At 43.5% G+C, this 21,245-nt stretch overlaps 1 protein-coding gene across 2 annotated transcripts in view; it reads right to left on the bottom strand.

The window, feature by feature from the left end:
• Positions 1 to 21,245, bottom strand: part of hace1 (HECT domain and ankyrin repeat containing E3 ubiquitin protein ligase 1) — an 86,086-nt gene that overhangs the window by 16,667 nt on the left and 48,174 nt on the right. For both annotated transcript variants that reach the window (XM_038799266.1, XM_038799267.1), the window contains exons 13-20: positions 13,509 to 13,577; positions 13,340 to 13,427; positions 11,556 to 11,667; positions 10,746 to 10,843; positions 9,480 to 9,567; positions 9,109 to 9,258; positions 7,010 to 7,206; positions 141 to 272 (exon numbers count right to left, since the gene is read on the bottom strand). In XM_038799266.1, coding sequence (XP_038655194.1) covers positions 141 to 272; positions 7,010 to 7,206; positions 9,109 to 9,258; positions 9,480 to 9,567; positions 10,746 to 10,843; positions 11,556 to 11,667; positions 13,340 to 13,427; positions 13,509 to 13,577 — 934 coding nt within the window. The remainder of the gene's footprint in view (positions 1 to 140; positions 273 to 7,009; positions 7,207 to 9,108; positions 9,259 to 9,479; positions 9,568 to 10,745; positions 10,844 to 11,555; positions 11,668 to 13,339; positions 13,428 to 13,508; positions 13,578 to 21,245) is intronic.

Raw genomic sequence — 21,245 nt, 5'->3', positions numbered from 1 at the left:
TTACGGAAACAACTCTGGGAAATAGGAATTGAAGTATTGCGCTCTCTTCCTCATTTCCGTCATTTTCCATCCCAGAAACTCACTGAATCGCTGTTAATCAGCATCAATATTCAGCGTTCTGTACATACTAGTGTTCTTACCAGCTCATATTCATCAAAAAGCTGAATGAGAGAGGGTGGAATGAACAGATGAAAGCCTTGCAAAAATGCATTAATCTGAGGCTGAATGGCACGAGTCATTCGTAATTCAGTAACAAGCTGGACATACTCCGCCTGAAAAGGAAAAACAGTTGTTTAATCTTCTGAAAAAGATAGCTAATCTTACCAAAACATTTCACTGAATGAAACAACAGATGCAAAGATGAGTAATAATGTAGTTAACAAACAAATGTAAAATCCTTTCATTTCACTACATAACTTCCCAAAGGTGCAAAGGACAATCTAAAAGCCTAATTTTGAAAACAATCCCTTTTAAAAAGTGACACCTACTGGAGATATTGTGAATGACTAGACTAGTTTATCAAGTTTAATCAAAACTTTGACCTGAAGGCCACATGCAGGTCTGAAAGTCTGGGAAACTCAACACCTCGTACATATACTACCCAGTTAATGGTTTATTCTGTTAAGATTAGTACTATTTTATCTACACCAGAATAACATGGTCCAACAGGAAACTAAGGTACTCAGCAGTGTAGTACAGTAATCTGCCCATTTCTGAATTTCTTGAATTATGATCAGATTCGCATTTTGGAGTGGGAGTTGTGAGGGGAAAGAGGAAGGTAACTGTCAACATTCAAGGATCATAACCAACACATTTGTGAAGATTCCTTTTGTGTGGTGTCACTCATAATAACATTTAAGAACAGATTTATAGTTTTACGAAAAATACCAGAGGAAACCGTCACAAATTCTGCAATACAAATGACAAGTGAAAGTTTTAACGCATGTTGACAGAATATTTCACTTAATATGCAGTGCTCACTATAGTGATTAAAATGGAATTGATTTTGGAGTTCTAGGGCATTATAGATTTTAATTGTGCCACAAATGACAACCATGCCAGGGCAGCACGGTGGTGTAGTGGTTAGCACAGCTGTCACATGGTGCCAAGGTCCCAGGTTTGATCCCAGCTCTGGGTCACTGCCCATGTGGAGTTTGCACATTCTCCCTGTGCTTGTGTGGGTTTCGCCCTCGCAACCCAAAGATGGGCAGGTAGGTGAATTGGCCATGCTAAATTGCCCCTTAATTGGAAAAAAAATGTAATGGGTACTTTAAATTTATTTTTTAAAACTGTAAACGAAATATTCAGGGGTGTGTGACTTTTTGAAAGGACAGGAAGGAAGGAAAGGGTGGTGGAGTAGCTTTGCTAGTAGGAAATGGAACATGTACAACACCAAGAAATGATCTTGGATCAGAAGGTGTAGAATCCATTTGGACGGAGGCAAGAAATAACAAGGGGAAGAAAATACTGGTGGGAGTAGTCTATAGGCTCCAAAACAGTAGTTATATTGTAGGATGCAAAATAAATCTGGAGATAATACGGGCATGTTAAAAGGGCAGTAAGTTAATCACAGGTGACTTTAATCTTCATGTAGCTTGGGAAAATCAAATTAGCAGAGGTTGCCATGAGTGTGTATTCGGGATTGTTTCCCAGAACAATACATAGAACATACAGTGCAGGAGGCCATTTGGCCCATCGAGTCTGCACCGACTCACTAGGCTCTCACTTCCATCCTATCCCCATAACCCAATAACCCCTCCTAACCTTTTTTGGACACTAAGGGCAATTTAGCATGGCCATTCCACCTAACCTGCATGTCTTTGGACTGTGGGAGGAAACCGGAGCACCTGGAGGAAATCCACACAGACACGGGGAGAACGTGCAGACTCCGCACAGTGACCCAGCAGGGAATCAAACCTGGGACCCTGGCGCTGTGAAGCCACAGTGCTATCCACTTGTGCTACCGTGCTGCCCAATACACTGTGGATACAACCAGGGATCAGGCTATTTTGGATTTCGTAATGTGTAATGAGACAGGTTTAATAAACAATCTCAGAGTAACTCATCCCCTAGGAAGCAGTGGCAGAATTTGAGTGAAAAACCTGGGTCAGAAACAACTGTGCTACACTTAAATAAGGGTAATTATAAAGGAATGAGGGTAGAGTTGGCTGGAGTGGACTGGGAAAGGAGTTTAGCAGGAAAGACAGTTGATCAGCGACAGCAGATATTTCTGAAAATAGTTCATGACTCATAACTGCACGGTGATTCATGGTTGAATGAGAATGTTTTTGGAGTTGGGTAACAAAAGGGAGTTCAAGGGCTAAGTTGCAAGAAGTAGTAATTAAACGTCATTTAATCTAGTAACTAAAAGCTGTTCTTTTGATTGCATGTAGTTTAGTTACATTCCTGAAACAGGAGTCAGCTGAGTTTTTGATTGCATGTAGTTTAGTTACATTCCTGAAACAGGAGTCAGCTGAGTCACTCTTGGGTGAAGGATAGTGTTAAAGTGAAAGAAAAATAAAATAATATGGCAACAAATTAGTGGTAAGCCAGGACTGGAAATTTTTTTTAAAACCAACAAAAGATGAACAAAAAAGATGATAAAGTGGGAGAAGATAAACTGAGGGTAAGCTAGCAAGTAATATAAAAACAATAGCTTCTATGGTTCAAACGTTTACAAGATGTAGGAGCAGAATTAGGCCATTTGGCCCATCGGGTCTGCTCCCTCATTCAATCATGGCTGGTATGTTCCTCATCCCCATTCTCCTGCCTTCTCCCCGTTACCCATGATCTTCATGTTAATCAAGATATCCCCTTATTCATCATGAACACCATAGGTGTGCTCGGGGTGCTATTACCTACAATGCTGCAGACCAGGAAATGGATAGCGAAATCAGCCAGAGTAGTTCTTCCCTAAAACTCATGAACTAGGAGCAGGAGTAAGCAATTTATCCTCTCGAGCCCACTCCACCGTTCAATACGATCACGGCTGATCTCATCCTGGCCTTAACTCAACCATCTTTCCCGTTCTCCATAACCCTTCAAGTCATTACCAATTAAAAATCTGTCTAACTTCCTTAAATCTACTAATTGTCCCAGCATCCACCACACTCTGGGGTAGCGAATTCCGCAAATTCGCAACCCTTTGGGAGAAGTAGTTTCTCCTCAACTCTGTTTTAAATTGGCTACCTCTTATCCTCAGACTATTAGCACAGGGCTAAAGAGCTGGCTTTTAAAAGCAGACCAAGGCAGGCCAGCAGCACGGTTCAATTCCCATACCAGCCTACCCGAACAGGCGCCGGAATGTGGCGACTAGGGGCTTTTCACAGTAACATCATTGAAGCCTACTTGTGACAATAAGCAATTTTCATTTCATTTCATGAAGAGGAAATCATTCCTGACAATTTTTTAAAGAACTATTTGAGGTGGTAACAAGTAGGATATTTAAAGGGAACCGGTAGATATAATGGGCGCGATTCTCCCAACGGGAGACTAAGTGCTGACCCCGGAGTGTTTCACTCCGGCGTCGGAGGCCGCTCCTCGCCCCCCTATTTCCCCCCCCGGGGGGGGCTAGGAGCAGCGGCGCGTGAATTCCGAGAGCCCGGCCTTGACGCTTGCGTCAAAGCGGCGCGCCAGGAATGACGCAGCCGGCGTTGCCGAAGTGACGTCAGCCACACATGCGCAGGTTGGCCGGCTCCAACCTGTGCATGAGCGGTTGGCTTCTTCCCCTCCGCTGCCTCGCAAGACACGGCGGCTTGATCTTGCGGGGCGGCGGAGGGAAAAGAGTGCATCGTTTACAGACGCCAGCCCGACGATCGGTGGGCACCGATCGCGGGCCAGACATCTGCTGAGCACGCCCGTGGTGCTCGATCCTCCCTCCGCCCCCCACACTCACCGGTCGCGCGCTGTTGTCGTCGGCAGCGACCAGATGTGGTGGGCGCCAGCGTGAACCGGTCGGGTTCGGCAGGCCACTCTGCCCATCCGGGCCGGAGAATTGCCGGTCGCTGTGAGAAACGGCGAGCGGCGATTCTCCGAGCGGCCTGTCGAAAAACGCGACACACCATTTTTGGGGGGGTGGGAGAATCGCGGGGGGGGGGGGGGGGGGGGGGTGCCAGGGCGGCATGCCGTGATTAACCCGGCCCTCCCGCGATTCGTGCACCCGGCGTGGGGTGCGGAGAATCGCGCCCAATATATTTGGAATTCCAAAAAGGTATGATAAGGTACCATATAAAAGGCTAGTTAATAAAATAGTTTAGCATGGTGAGATGATTGGCTAATTGATAGAGGACAGAATTGGAATAAGAGAAGAATTGGAATAATTGGAAAAACAGGATGGCAACCTTTGGTAGGAGCAGTAAAGGAGCTGAATAGTATTTAAATGGAGAAAGACTGAAGAAAACTGCAGCACAGAGCGATTTACAGGTCCTCATATATGAATAAATCACATAAACCTAGCAAGTTCAGCAGGTAATTGGGAATGCAAACGGAATGTTGACCTTTACTTCAGGCCATTGTCCTTTGTTCTTAAAGTTGCTACATTTTATTACAATCTCTCACAACTAGACTTTAATATCTAATACATTAATCCTCTCTTCAATTCTGACCAAGAGCCAAAAGGACATTAACTCTGCTTTCTCTCCTTACAGATGCTGACAGACCTACTGGGTTTTTCCAGCATCCTCTGTTCATGTTATTGAGACTTATCCCAATATATTGGCATTTTGCATTAAATATCATGTGTTCTTAAATTTTGTAAAATTTAAATAGGAGAGTTGCTGTCTATATCAAAATGAAACTTTCTGAAAACATTTGATAAAAAAACTTTTTGATGCACAATGCGCTCATGCAACATAATATGGAGTTAAACTGAATTAGATTTCAAATCTCAACCAAGCAGTATGTAGTACTGGGAATGGCAGCACTCACTCGGAACTAGCTTATGTCAACACAATTAACAACCCTGCTTCTCAGTTCTGAGGCTCACCAAGTGCAAACACTGACAAACAGCAAGAGGATAAAGAACACAAAAAATGGTAATGATGAATTCACTTTTTTTACATCACATTGCTCACCTACCATTCAGTCAAGGTCACAAAATAGTTAATGCTCTCTAACCTTCAATAAAATGCAGCAAAAATTACTTTTAACTAAATTAGATTCATTTTAAAAGCAGAGAGCAATATAACAGGAGAACAGAAGTCTTTAAGTTAAGAACGGTCATTCAGCTCCTGAATCTTTTAATTCAGAATATATTCTTTACCAAAGTAATTTCCTGCCCCAAAATCTGGCCTGTGTCTAAAAATGTTAATCAGAATTCTTCAAGTATTATGCAGACTTTTCCGTCAAAAAGTATCAAATGCATTAAGATACACAAAACAAATGCAAAACTAGAGTGCCATAAAAATGTATTTTTAGATCTAGCAACACATTGCTTGTGTTGCTGTATCTTAGATAGTATTAATCTAATTTGTGGTCAGCTATTTCTCAGGCAACATTGCATTTCTTTTTCTTTTTGAATTTAATTAAAACGGCACATCGAACAGAATTAAATGTACAGATCTGACAGTGCTGACTAATGTCAGAATACAGTTCACATCTAGAATTCTTGAAATTAAACAGAATTTGCCACAATAAAAGTCAATTTAATAAAATAACCTAGTTTAGTCATACAATTAAAATGCTAAATATTAAGACATTGCTGATTTAAAAAAATATATTTTTATTCTCCTTTTTCACATTTTCTCCCAAATTTGCTCCCACCAACAATACACAATAAGCATTAACGAATATAATGTCAATCCCCATATCAACAACGACAATCCCATCCTCCCACCAAACCACTTGCCGGCTTGTTAACATAAACACATAACAAAAAGGAATCACGAATCACCCATAGTCACCATTAACACATATATTCCCCCTCCCCAACCCTCCTCCCCCAACTAATGTTCGATGTTATCCAGTTCTTGAAAGTGCGTAATGAATAACGTCCATGAATTGTAGAACCCCTCCATCCTTCCCCTCAGTTCAAACTTAACCTTCTCAAGAGTCAAGAATTCCAACATCCCACCGCCACGCCAGGGCACAGGGTGGAGAGGCTGCTCTCCATCCCACCAGGATCCGCCTTCGGGCGATCAACGAGGCGAAGGCTACAACAACTGCCTCCGCACACGTTTCCAACTCCGGCTGGTCCGACACCCCGAATATGGCCACCCGAGAGCCCGTGTCCAATTTCACATGCACCACTTTAGAGATTACCCTAAAAACCTCCTCCAGTAATCCTCCAGCTTTGGACAGGACCAAAACATATGAATGTGATTTGCGTGCCCGCTCCCTCCCCCGCAACTTTAAGACATTGCTGATTTTAATAAACAAATGTCATAGAGAGTGCCAACAGGAGGAGATTTACAAAGAATCAAAGCATGCAGGCATGCAAGGAATATTCTGTAATTATTTTTAAAATTAGCATGACAAAGTCTTGCGGCAAACACGTTGCTTCATTTCATAGGACAAATTAAACAAGGTGCCCACCCTTGATCACAAACAAAGAAAATTACAGCACAGGAACAGGTCCTTCGGCCCTCCAAGTCTGCACTGATCATGGTACCTGTCTGGACTAAAACCCCTTAACCCTTCCGGGGACCATATCCCTCTATTCCCATCCTATTCCTGTATTTGTCAAGCCGCCCCTTAAAAGTCACCATCGTATCTGCTTCCACTACCTCCCCGGCAGCGAGTTCCAGGCTCCCACCAACATTTGTGTAAAAACTTCATACATCTCCTTTAAACCTTGCCCCTCGCACCTTAAACCTATGCTCCCTGGTAACTGACTCTTCCATCCTGGGAAAAAGCTTCTGACTGTCCACTGTCAGGTACTAACCCACAGTAAGCCCTATGTTGCCCAATGAAAAGGTTTGCTGCCAAATCTGACATGTAAGGAACTGCTTGGATAATATAGCAGGATACAATTGGTACCTGTGAAGAGTGGGAAAAAAGATAATTAACTTACCTTATTTTCCTGCGTGACAAGTATGCATATCCCTCCAGGTTTCAAAGGCACCTCCTCCATTGCACCAAAAACATCAGTCTCAACTGAAAAAGTAAGTTCCAGGCCAAGGTCACTAATATCATTGTCCAGAATCCACTGAAGGTTTTTCGCATACTCTGGGTCAATGGAGGCTACATCCTGGTAGTTTACAGGGATACCTGAAAAACAAGTATTCACACCAAAAAGATCATTAGACCAAGTGCATTATTAGTTTAATGTGAATATTTGGAAGACTAAGCAAGAAATGTAAAATGCCCAGTCCGTGTATTAAAACATTAAAAACAAATCTCTGTACATACAAGTGCAATTTCAGTCACATATGCTACCTCTGGGACTATCCTCAATCTTTCCAATCTCACATTTCTGTAGGGAAATAGTCGCTTCTTGATTTTTAGTTTTCCTTTGCCTGAAATTATTGTAAAGACACCTGGCTATATTTCTCACATCCTCTTCACTTAGTCGCCTTTTCCCATAAAAGATAAGGAAACAATAAAAGTGTGTCTGTGTGCGTGTGGGGGGGGGGGGGGCTAAAATAGTTGCTGCCATTGTGCGCCTGAAATAGCGGCGTGGGCATAAAATATCACTCGGAAAACAAGGATCTCTTTGCCAAGCTCTCATTTTCTGTTCTGATTCTTCCTGTCCCCCCGCAGGAAAGTCGGGAATCTCATTTCAATACGTTTCCATATAATTAGTGGGCTTTACCGCCTATCTTTCTCACATTTGGAATTTCCCTCTCAGCGATGTGACTCGTTCCTGGGACGTAAGCAACGCAGGCTGTGCCAGCATTTATTGCCCATCCCCAATTGCCCTTGTGGGTCTGGAGTCACAGATTTCCTTCCCGAAAGGACATTAGTGAACCAGATGGGGTTTTATGACAATTTGACTTTTAATTCCAGATTTTTATTGAATTCAAATTTCACCGTCTGCAATGGCGGGATTTGAACCTGTGACCCCAGAGTACTCTGGGTCTCTGGATTACTAGACCAGTGACATACCACTATGTCACCACCTCAACTGCTTTATTAAAACTGGAACCAGGTAAAGGGAACCTGCCGGGGACAGTCCTATTTATCCTGTCCACTTGGGCCTTGGTCCTAGTATTGTTCAGGTGGTTTCCATTCCAACAGTACAGTTCCTTCCTGTTTTAGTATTGGAGCCACCCTTCTAGCTCACACCACTTCCTGTGTCATTAGCTCACCGCACTAATCTGTGTGCCAATTTACACGTGGCTCAGGTAGTAATTCAGAGATTCTAATCCTTCAGGTCCTGTTTTCTTAATTTAGCTCCTAGTTATGGGCCTTTTACCCAATGTCATTATCTCAAAATAATTCTTAACAAAGAGATTTCTTCCAGGAGGTAGACAATGTACTATGTGTCAATGTACACTGGGTACACTTGTTGCCTACAAAGGGATGCTGTCCATCAACCTAATTATTAAATCCCCTGAAACTACAACATCATGCTTTCCTTCTTCCTCCCTCCAGCCTCCTGCTCCAGTACTGTAGCGATATCATGACTGTGTTGTAATTCACCGACTGACCACTAGGATTCTCATTAGTATATAAGTGAATGTTAGAGTCATGTGACCCCTCAGACTGGCTGGGAAGCTGGAGAGAAGTTGCTTGTGCATGTTAATACTGTTATTCATCTGTTGTTTTGTATATAGTTTACCCACAATTAATGCTGACAAATCATTTATAGCTTTAGCTACAAGTGTTCTTGTAATATAAATCAGGCCTTCCAATAAGATTACAAACACCATTTTCCTGTCATTTTCCTGCAGACAGTCCATAACCTTACCCTCAAGTTAACAAGTACATTGTATCTATTGAATAGGATCAGTTCTGCGGATCCTAGTTCTCGATCCGAGCTGGGTTCCGCTTACTCGGCACATCACCTCCACCAACCCCAATCAGCCAGCACACTTACACAGCATGAACAAAGTTTGAAAAGTTAACTACTCGCAATGTACAGCTTTCCCTCAGTGCAATGCAATTTTCAGAAACAAGAGTAAAATAGCATAAATTAGAAAATGAATTTTCAACTGAAACAATTCTTACCAAGAATATGTTTGTAAAATGATCGTGTAAAGTAGATGTTAACCAGTTGTCGGTGATAAAGTGCCAAACCCAGGATCTGCCCAGCAAACCGAAAATAATTCAGATGGTCTGGATTCACCGAAGAATTACTGTTAGGCTGGAAGGTGGTTCCTGTAAGAACGTAGATGTATTTTGTCATGGTTTCTTTGGCTCAACTGATAAACCAACGAGTATTAAAAAAATAGAACATACAAGATTCTTAGCTTGCATTAGATGGTTAATCAACATCTTGAGTTGAAGTAAAATGAAAGATTCCTGCTTTGGATATTAAAGACCTTAAACAGGCTATGTATAGAAAACAATTTCGTTTCAAATCCATAGGAGACAAGTACCATCTGCCGACTGAGTGAAGAGTGCATAGTCTGGGTTGATTATTTCACTGGAAAGGATGTCGAACCATTCACGCACCACACCTTGGCCCTGAGTGCAGAAAAGGAACACAGAATTTAAAGGTACCATGCTAATCCATTTATTGAAGTAGTATAGAGTTTTACTCCCCAATCCCTTATCTCTCCAGTCTATTTTCCGAATATATGTCACGATCAAACTCATTACTGGTATACATCAGTCTCATTTAGAACAGGTCACTATGACATGTAAAACAATAACTTGCAAGAGCCTCCGAGTGATTTTGTTTTTTCTTTCACTGATACTCTGTCCTCCCATGCTCTGACCACTGCCAAATCTGAAATCCCAAGAATCCACTCAGCATTTCTCCACATCACATCAATGCTGAGAACTGGAACTCAGTAGTACCATAGAGATTGCAGGTGCTAACACAAATCCGATTTCAAACTCATTTGACATAAAATAAAACAATAGTTTACAAGCTTGCAACCACAGCAGTCAAAAGCAAATACTAAACAACTTAAAAAGGCAAGTCAAGTACGGACAAATTTATAACACCTATAATTCCATTAGATTTTACTATCTAGTCATTGACAGTGACCAATAAGCTCACACATAATCCGATTTCCAGCATCCACAATATTTTACTTTTATTTCAATGTTAATGATTTAATTTCATTCCACCTAACATTTATATACGGTCAGTTTTAAGAAAATCTCTCCACAGGATTCAAATGGCATGTCATATTATCAATTTTTGAAACATTTTTAAATAATCTATTCCACATGAATATATGTATTAGCCCAGTGATAACAGTAAAAAAAATAATTAGCAAATGGAACTGGAAAACACAATTCATCAAATATGGTACTGCAGAGCTGCAAAAGAATTGTCTCTCAGGATATCACAAAGATCTTCATATGTAATAATATAGGAACATAGAAATTAGGAGCAGAAATAGGCAATTTAGTCCCTCGAGCCTGCTCTGCCATTCAATCAGTTCATGGCTGTTCTGTCCCTGGTCTCAACTTTCGAGAATAACCTTTGAAACTTTATAATATTCCTAAATAATTGTAAAACTGATTTAAATATCCCAGTATTGTTGTTGATATCATAAGATTACTAAATGTTTCCAGCTGTTCAGAACAATTACATATTTTGAAACAATCTTAATGAAAAAATAAGTTCAATAACACGGGTGACAGCTTGCTAAAAGTAAGTGATGAGTGGTTGGTGGAGGGGAACATACCATGCCTTCTTCACCATGAAAGCGGACAGCAACGCCTTGTTTCAATTTTTCATAGCTTGTTTTTGAGACAACCTCACAGCTACTCTGGAAAATTGAATCTGTAAACAGAAAATCTAAATGAAATGGTACATCCTCGAAAGACAAGAAACGACACAACAAAACATGCTAGGCTTTAATCCCCCTCACACTTCTCACCCTTCTTTTCATAGGCAAATTAGCTCTGAACTTATAAAAGTAATGTATAATGTCATCGCAACTCCAGCCCTTTTCATTCAAGCACCAGATAAGCAGTAAAAGAGCACTCTAGCTTCCACGACCATCATTTCCTCTGGCATGTAAAGTCAGAGTACTCGCGTAACTACCAAAAATGCAGGAAATTGCACTGCTGGTCTCATCATTGTTTACATGGCAATCTGAAAACTCAATCCTTCCTATCTTTAGAATGGGAATAAAAGTGTCACTGGTTAATATATATCTAATAAAGTCAAACAAAACTGAGCAGTAACATAATATAATTGATTTTAAAACCAATAGTCTTCTTGTTGCTCACCATACTGCATTTTATATTTGAAGGAAGCATCCCATCACATTGAAGGGTAATTTGAAGCAGAATGCTTTTGGTTTGAATAACTGACACTTAAAGGTTTCAACCCAATGTTAAATTGACAAAACTTCCACAAGTAAAGAAAGAGAAGTCCATGCTCGTTAGAATGAGGTGTGCTATGAAAAAGGGAACATATATATTTTATCTACAAGATGAAATTTTGAAATGAAAATTCATCGATACAGCTAAAGTAACTCAAATTGTACCTCTATGAACAAGTAAGATATCATTTTCATTAACTGGTCTGTGCACCATATCGGAGTCAGGATGATTAGCATGAAGATGTTCGTAGAACCACTCACATCTATCCTTGAAGGGCTAAATGAGGAGAATGAAAAATCTAATTAAAATCTTTTTCATTCAATTTTCAGAAGAAATAGACAACTAAAATGGAACCGAAGACAATGACAGAATCTTCCTCACAATTGTAATATCACACCTCCATCAATAGCCCATTATCCCAATGCTGGCTTAGATCGAAGGTACAAGTTTCCAACATGAAGTTTTTCAGGGAGTTTCTTTCCGGCTCTGCCAACGAGTTTCCCACCGGTATCAAACAACACTTAGTCACTTTCCTGATCCCTGGAATGTTTCTTCCCAGTTTAGCCCACATTTAAGGTTGAATTCTTCTGCCCCGACTGCCACAAGATCGTCACAGGCAGGACATGGACCATGTGAAGGTCCATTGACCACGGTCACCGGGCAGACGCAGCGAAGAATCCCACCCCTAGAATTAACATCATCACTGGGGAACTAAGATCGGGCCACCATTTTGAAAGGTGCTCCGATTCCTTAAGTAAGTTTGTGCTCGTGGGTCCTCCACAACCCCACCCATGGGCAATGTCACCCCTCCCCCCCAAATAAGGACACCCCGCTGCGGGATCCTTGGGGATCCCACCTCTTCAATCTTCCTCTCCCCTCCAGGACCGCACCAACTTACCTACCATGCAGCACCCACCCTCCTTTCATGGGCATAGCCCCCTCCCCCCCCCCCCCAACCAATTGGGCCTTGGCCCTTGGAAGTGCCACCCAGGCACCTTGGTAGTGCCAGGGTGCCATGTACCAGGGAGGGGCCCGGGGAGAAACCCTGCACTATCCTATACCACCCAGGGGCGTCCGATGGCCCGGGAGACACGCCCCCGTGTGAAAAAATGAAAAGTTTTTCATTTTGCACTCATCAGGACAAATAGAACAATGCCAAATATCAATGGGAGCATGAGAAAAGGGTCCTAATTGGTCAATTCTGATATGTTGCCATGGAAATACACCAGGGAACTATGCAGTAACCCCACTGAATTGTTGAATTCAAAAAGGATACAATGCCTGGACATGTTCCTTTTGCTTGCAAAGAATAGGTTCCTACATATGAATATATGTACACTCTAGCAAGTGAGCATGAGCCATTAGAGGCCTGACTGATGATCTTAAATTGCTGAATAATTTATTGCTACAACAATGCCGGTTAGTAATAGGAGTTTACACTACAAGCTTCACCCGTATGTCGACTGATTAAGGCTGTTAGCAGCTGAGTCATATACACCATGAAGGTCCCAAGTTTGATCAGTTTGGTGTTACTAAAGCTAACTTTTACGGAGGGGACTGTAGGTGCATAACAAGAGTTAGAGATGGGAAAATTAGCCTCAGCACTGACCCATGACCAGGGTAGAGTTTTATGAGCAGAGGTAACCTCCAGGGTTTGCTTTAGTGCCATTATTTATGCTTTGTATCAGCAGAGCAACAGCATTGCAACCAAGCACAACCACGTACATTTCGAGCAGAAACTCACGGGGTTTTAATTAAGAGCACGATCTTAGTCACCTTCCCCACCCAAATAATGGAACAATTCAATGCAACAGCCATCACGGCTGACATCAGCCACTGAAAAAAGATTATAAACTAAAGTTGATACTTTTATGATCTGCAAATCCATCATATAAATTTACTGGGATATTGGAACAAACTTTTATTTTAAGTATTTAAAAAAGCTTACCTGTGCTTTGATGATGTGCATGAATCTTGACATCAGTTCGGGGCACTCCAGAAGAAAGTGAAAGTGGTCAAATATTATTATTGGATTTCTGTAACAAAGTATTTTTGTTTTTAAAATGGGTGTCACGATAATGCAACATTGAAGAGCATCTGAAAGCACATATGCTCACCTTGTCACAAAACACTTCAGAACGTCATCATGCTTGCACACAAATTCTATAAAACGAGGTGATGTAATTCTGCAAAAGAAAAATGACACGTATTCTTTTACACGCTCACTAATGTCTTCAAGTAGGATGTGAGGAAGAGCATTTTTTTTTAATGCAGCAAGTAGAACACTCTGCCCACAAGGGAGGCAGAGAGAATCAGCGATTTCAATATGAAATTGGATAGGCACTTCAAAAAAAACGAACTTACAAAGTTATGGGGATAGATGCAGGGATATAGGGTTGACTCGATTGTTCTACAAGACTGGCATGGGCTTAACTGGGCCCAAGAGCTTCTTTCTACGCTGTCAGGATTATGACTCAAATTGAAAAATTCAAACATGAACAATAAAAACCTGTAACTTACAGAACGGAGTCTCAATCAATGCACTCAAACTAAAGCAACTGTGAATACTAAACTAGCAATTTTGATCAATATAACCACGCTGTATTCAATTTTTCTATCCTGCTGGGAATCCTCAGTAATGTAAACATTATATGACCACTGAATGTCCCGGAAGAGTATAACACCATTATTAAGTGTAACTCTGCATACATTGCAAAGAGACACTGGAGTGTTGTCAAGCATGAGAAACCTTGGGCTGGACTCGCCGTTCCTGAGGCTAAGTGTCGACGCCAACGGAGGATCCGTGATGTTTCATGACACGAAAATAAACGCAAAACCTCACCGATTCCACTACCGGTGAGGGGCTAGCACCGGCACCGCGTGAAAATCCTGTGGAACTTGCGGAAAACAGTTGGAGAATTGCCGGGTCCGTGCTGCACGTGCGCAGGGCTGACAGGCTGCAGCCGCATGTACGCCAACACCCCACACCGATCGTGCCGGAAAAGGTGGAGACGGCTGTGCTGGACCGTGTACCCACCCACCCCGACCCCACAGCCCACCTCCTGGCCACCCCGCCCCCCCCCCCCCCCCCGGCCAGCGGCACTGATCTCGGCCGAGTGTGGCGGTGCTGGACACTGTCCGAACACCCTCTCTCTCCACCCGTAGACGCCACGTTAAGCTCATGACGGCTGAGACCACACGAGGCCCACGCCGTCAGAACGCGGCCCATCGGAGGCGCAGCATCGCTGGTGGGACCACTAATGACATTCCAACGGACTTGCGACTGCGCATGACGCGCATCTCGATAATGCCGATTTGGAGGGGGCAGAGCATCATGACCAGCCGTTAAAACAGCACCTCTGCGATTTCGGCATGGAGAGCCATTCTCCGCCCAATCGCCATTCCTGGTATCGGTGTCGGGCTACGGAAATTCACGCCCCTTATAATTTCAAAAAAAAAGTAAAGACCGTTCAAACCTTAGCTAACAAGCAAACCCTGCAACTTATTGTCTTGAAATTTGCTTCTGCATCCTATAGTTTACGCAGTGCACTTACAACTGGCACCTTCTGGCCTGCATAGATGACTCAACATCACTTTACATACCTGGGCAAAATAAATGAGGAATGTTGTACACCCAGCAAAACAGAGCTAAAATCTGAGGCAAGGTTTAGTGATGGTGCAGCCAAAAACATTTGATCAAATTCAGCATCATGTAAACATGTTGCACACCAACATCCACAAGCTCCTGTATAAAGTTCCTCTGAACACCAAGGTAAGCCAGTGCAAACCCTGCACCGTAACGAAGGTCACTGGACAAGCACACAATTTCAGATGTTACGTTCAAGTCCCAGTGTGGGTTTGTACATTTTGTGACAAAGATGTAGAGATATTAGATAGATTGAGAAATACAGCACAGAACAGGCCCTTCGGTCCACGATTTTGTGCCGAACTTTTGTCCTAGGTTAAATCATAGATCATAGAATTTTGGACACTAAGGGCAATTTATCATGGCCAATCCACCCAACCTGCACATCTTTGGACTGTGGGAGGAAACCGGAGTACCCGGAGGAAACCCACGCACACACAGGGAGGATGTGCAGACTCCACACAGACAGTGACCCAAGCCAAAATCGAACCTGGGACCCTGGAACTGTGAAGCAATTCTCCTTTACTTGGGATTCCCAGTGGCATGGGGTGGTAACAATGGGAAATCCCATTGACATGCGGCGGCAAGGTAGAATCCCGCTGCCAGCGAATGGTGCACCTCCGAGAAACACGCACGTCTGGGTGGCCAGAGAACCCAGCCTATTGCTACGCAGCAATGTGCACATTGCTACGGACTGCCTTTTGAACAAAACCCATCCAACGATACATAAAAATGTGAAATAGTTTCCATTTCATGCATGCAAATTTAAATGAAATATTTTAAAACTGGACTTTGTCTCAATGGAAATATCATGACTACTCTGCTCAGTACATAACTACTCTGGACAGTCAATTCAAATTAGCAGTAACAGTAAATGCAGTTCAATGCTCTTTGAATAGAATTGCTGAGTACAGAAGACACTAAGCATTTAAACCAATGGATAAGTTCTATATTCCCTGCACCAAATGAACATAAGGTTAGGGCAAGGTATTGTAATTTATTTTGTTTTTGTTCTCTCCTTTTGAGTTGCCAACAATACATTATATTTGTTCAGGTTTTCATGGCACCACAAACATTAGATATTCCAGCAAGATAACAATTAAAACCCATTTTTATGAAAGATTTCAATACATTGTTCATTTTTATTTCCCTTAATGTCCCAGGAACCTTGCTGTCAAATTACATTTGCCACTGTATCAAAGAGGTCAAAGTCCGAGGCAATGAATCTACAAAGGATGAAATGGGAATCTGAGGAATATTCTCCACCGAGCTACAGTTGTTGTTGGAGTACAGCTCCAACAATACTCAATAAGTTTCATAGAATTTACAGTGCAGGAGGCCATTTGGTCCATCGAGTCTGCACCGGCCCTAGGAAAGAGCACCCTATCCAAGCCTACACCTCCACCCTACACCTGTAACCCAGTAAACCCACCCAACCTTTTTGGACACTACGGGAAATTTAGCATGGCCAATCCACCTAACCTGCACATCTTTGGACTGTGGGAGGAAACCCACGCAGGAGGCACGGGGAGAACGTGCAGACTCTGCACAGACAGTGACCCAAGCAGGAATCGAACCTTGAGCTGTGAAGTAACTGTGCTAACTACTGTGCTACCCTAAGTTTGACACCATTCAGGACCAAGCAGTTTGTTTGAATGGTACCACCACTTTCAACCTTCACTCCCTCACCACTTGTGAAATGAAAAATGAAAATCGCTTATTGTCACGAGTAGGCTTCAATGAAGTTACTGTGAAAAGCCCCTAATCGCTACATTCCGGCAACTGTTCGGGGAGGCTGGTATGGGAATTGAACCGTGCTGCTGGCCTGCCTTGGTCTGCTTTCAAAGCCAGCGATTTAGCCCTGTGCTAAACCAGCCCCTGTAAGCAAGTTAGCATGTAAAAATTATTTTTAAAAAGATGGTATAATTATGTGCATGAAGTACCAAAGAAAACTACGAATGATATATTTTCTTCACTGTGACCAATGCCGTAATGAGACAATGGTCCAAATCGTCCAATCTCTGGCTTATCAGAAGATACTTGAGAGAACCGTGCGGAAGTTTCTGAAGCATGGCCAGGTTGTGCACAGTGCCAACAGAGTTGCACTGCAGCATATCACCAAGGCTCTTTCCACAGCACCTTCCAAAGCCACAGCCTCCACAATCTAGAAAGACAAGGGCAGCAGATACATGGGAACACAATCACCTGAAAATGTACCTCCAAGCCACACACCACCCTGACTTGGTCATTCCTTCACTGTCGCTAGGTCAAATGTCTGGATCGTCCTTCCTAATAAAACTATGTTTAGATACGCAAGTTAGACTGCAATATTTCAAAGCTGCAGCCCAGCACCAGCTTCTCAAGCTCAATTGAGGATGAGCCACAAACTCTGGCCTAATCAGAGCACTCACATCCCATGAACATATTTTTAAAAAGAACTAGATTGAGATCCTAAATTCTGCCACAATTCTGGTTCGGAAACTCAGAAGGGGCATTGTGAAACATTGATTGCAATTGCCCATCAGAAGGCGGTGAGTGTTGCATTCTGAACCGCTGAAGTCCCTGAGATGCAGGTGTGCTATTAGGGAGAGAGTTCCAGGATTTTGACCAAGTGACACTGAAGGAATGGCAATATATTTCCAAATCAGGATGGTGTGTGACTTGGTGGGGAACTTCGGGTAGTGGCGTTCCCATATACCTGCTGCTCTTGTCCTTCTGGATGGTAGCGGTCGTGGATTTGAAATGTGCTGCCGAAGGAGCCTTGGTGAATTCCTGCAGGGTACCTTGTTGATGGTGTATATGGCTGCCACTGTTCGTCGGTGGTGGAGGGAATGTATGTTTGTGAAAGGGGTAGCAATCAAGCGGGCTGGTTTGTCCTGGATGGTGGTGAGCTTTGAGTGTTGTAGGAGCTGCACTCATCCAGGCAAGTGGAGAGTATTCCGGGCAGCACAGTGACGCAGTGGTTAGTACTGCTGCCTCACGGCGCCGAGGCCCCAGGTTCGATCCCGGCTCTGGGTCACTGTGTGGAGTTTGCACATTCGCCCCGTATGTCCGTGGGTTTCGCTCCCACAACCCAAAAGATGTGCACAGCAAGTGCGTTGGCCACACTAAATCACTCCTTAATTGGAAAATGAATTGAGGTTCCAATATCCTAAGAATTTGAAACCTCCCTCTTATACTATCCCTCAAGCCACATATTCATCTTAGCTATCCTGTCATTCCTATTCCAAATAGCACGTGGCATTGGTAGCAATCCTGAGATTACTACCTTTGAGGTCCTGCTTTTAGTTCCCAACTCCCTAAATTCAGCTTGTCGGACCTCATCCTATTTTAGGCCTATTCGTTGGTGCCTATATGCATCACGACAACTGGCTGTACACCCTCCCCCTCCAGAATATCCAACAGCTGCTCAGAGACATCCTTGACCCTTGCACCAGGGAGGCAACACACCATCCTGCAGTCTCATTTGCGGATTCAGAAACGCCTATCTATTCTCCTTACAATTGAATCCCCTATCATTATAGCTCTGCCACTCTTTTTCCTGCCCTCCTGTGCAACACAGCCAGCCACGGTGCTATGACCATCTCCCCCAACAGTATCTGAAACGGTACATCAGTTTTGGGGAAGGGGGGAGAGGAGGAGAAGATGACCACAGGGGATCCATGCACTACCTTCCTACTCTTCCTGTCTGGTGGTCACCCATTCCCTATCTTCCTCAGTAATTTTCATCTGCAATGTTACCAACTAACTGAACATACTATCCATCATTTCCCCAGCATCGCAGATGCTCCGATGTGAATCCGCCTGCAGCTCCATCACTTTGTTAATGATCGAGAGAAGACTAATGGGGCAATAATTGGCCGATTCTTGTGTACTGGGCACACCTGGGCAATTTTTCACATTACCGGGTAAATGCCAGTGTTGTAGCTGTACTGCAAAAGCTTGGCTAGGGGAACTGCAGGTTCTGGACCACAAATCTTCAGGACAATTGCCAGAATATTGTCAGGGCCCATAGCCTTTGCAGTATCCGATGCCTTCAGCCTTTCTCAATATCAATCGGAGTGAATCAAATTGACTGAAGACTGACATCTGTGGTGCTGGGGACCTGCGGAAGAGGAGTCAGAGATAGATCATCCACTCGGAAATTCTGGCTGAAGATTGTTGCCAATGCCTTATTTTTTTGCGCAGATGTGCTGGGCTCCGCCATCATTGAGGATTGGGATACTTTTTAATAGAGATTTACAGCACAGAAAAGGCCCTTCGTCCCATGGCACCTGCGCTGGTCAAAAACAACCACGACTTATTCTAATCCCATTTTCCAGCACTTGGCCCATAACCTTGTATGCCCAGGCATTGCGAATGCACTTCTAAATACTTCTTAAATATTTGGAGGGTCACTGCCTCCACCACCCTTTTCAAACAGAGAGTTCCAGACTCCCACCACCCTTTGAGTAAAAGGTTTTCCTCACATCCCCTGTAAATCTCATGCCCCTGACCTTGAATCTATGCCCCCTGGTCATTGATCCCTCCACCATGAGAAAAAGGTGTGCCATGTCTGCTGTATCTAAACCCCTCAATTTTCTTTTTTAGCCAATGCTGCATAGCTCTTGATATCCAGGGTTAACTGGGTTTGTGGTCCCACCCTTTCTTTTATTGGAACATGTTGTCCCTGTACTCTCCCTATTTCCTTCTTGAATGCATCCCAATGTTCTGTCACAAAAAGTGTCTGCTCCTAGTCCACTCGGGCCAAATCATATCTGATCTTATTAAAAGCGGCTTTCCCCCAGTTTAGAACTTTGATTTCAGGCCCATCTTTGTACTTTCCCATAACAATCTTGAATGTAACGGAGTTATGAACGCTGCCTTCAAAATGCTGATGATTCGTTAGCTAAAATTAAATCCAGGACCACCCCTCTCTTGTAGAACCTTCTACGTACTTGTGGAGTCGCCTCCTCTCGCGAGTTGTTTAGTTGCCCACCAATATCCATGGCTGGATGTTTCAGGACTGCAGAGCTTAGATCTGATCTGTTGGCTATGGAATCGATTAGCTCTGGCTATTATTTGCTGCTTATGCGATTTGGCACACAAGTAGTCTGGTGTTGTAGCTTCACCAGGTTGACCTCATAGGTATACTTGGTGTTGCTCCTGGCATGGTCTCCTGCATTCATTGAATCACTGTGGATCCCCTGGCTTGGTGACAGTGGTAGAGTGGGGGGGTATGCAGAGTCATAAGATTACAGATAGTGGTTGAGTACAATTCTGCTGCTGCTGATGGCCCACAGTGCCTCTTGGGTGCCTAGTCTTGAGCTGCTAAATCAGTTTGAACCCTAGCCCATTTAGCAGGGGGGTGGTAATGCCACACAGCACAATGAAGAGTATCCGCAATGTGAAGATGGGACTTCATCTCCACAGGGACTGTGTGGTGGTCACTCCCACCGATATGGTCATGAACAGGTACATCTGCAGCAGGCAGATTGATGAGAATGAGGTCAAGTATGTTTTTCCCTCTTGTTGATTCCCTCACCATCTGCAATAGATCCCAATCTAGCAGGTACGTCCTTTAGGACCCAGCCGTGGTCTGTGGAAGTACCGAGCCACTCTTGGTGATGGACATTTAAGTCCCCCATCCAGGGTGCATTCTGCACCCTTGCCACCCTAAGTGCTTCCTCCAAGTGGTGTTCAGCATGGAGGAGCACTTATTCATCAGCTGAGCGGGGACAGCACATGGTAATCAGTAGGCAGGAAGTTTCCTTGCATATGTTTGACCTGGTGCCATGAGACTTCATGTTGACACAGAGTCAATGTTGAGGACACCCAGGGCAACTCCCTCCTGACTGTACACCACTGTGCCACCACCTCTGCTGGGAGAGACAAGACATAACCAGAAACAGTGATGGTGGTGTCTGGGACATTATCTATAAAGGTATGATTCCAAGACCATTACTGTGTCAGGCACTTGCTCAACTCATCTGTGGGACAACTCTCTAATAGTAAAGGGCATTTTGCAGGGTCAACGGTTTTACCATTGTCGTTTCTGGTGCCTCGGTTGATGGCAGGTGGTCTGTCCAGATTCATTCGTTAGTGTTTTCTTTGAATGTGTTGAACACAACTAAGTGGTTTGTTCGGCCATTTCAGAGGGCATTTAAGAGTCAACCACATTGCTGTGGGTCTGGAATCACATGTGGGCGGGACCAGGTAAGGACAGCAG

This window comes from Scyliorhinus canicula, chromosome 6 (genome assembly GCF_902713615.1).
Source record: "Scyliorhinus canicula chromosome 6, sScyCan1.1, whole genome shotgun sequence".
In the NCBI taxonomy this organism is placed as follows: domain Eukaryota; kingdom Metazoa; phylum Chordata; class Chondrichthyes; order Carcharhiniformes; family Scyliorhinidae; genus Scyliorhinus; species Scyliorhinus canicula.
Note: the sequence above shows the minus strand (reverse complement) of the source record. Positions and strands in the feature narration are given on the sequence as shown.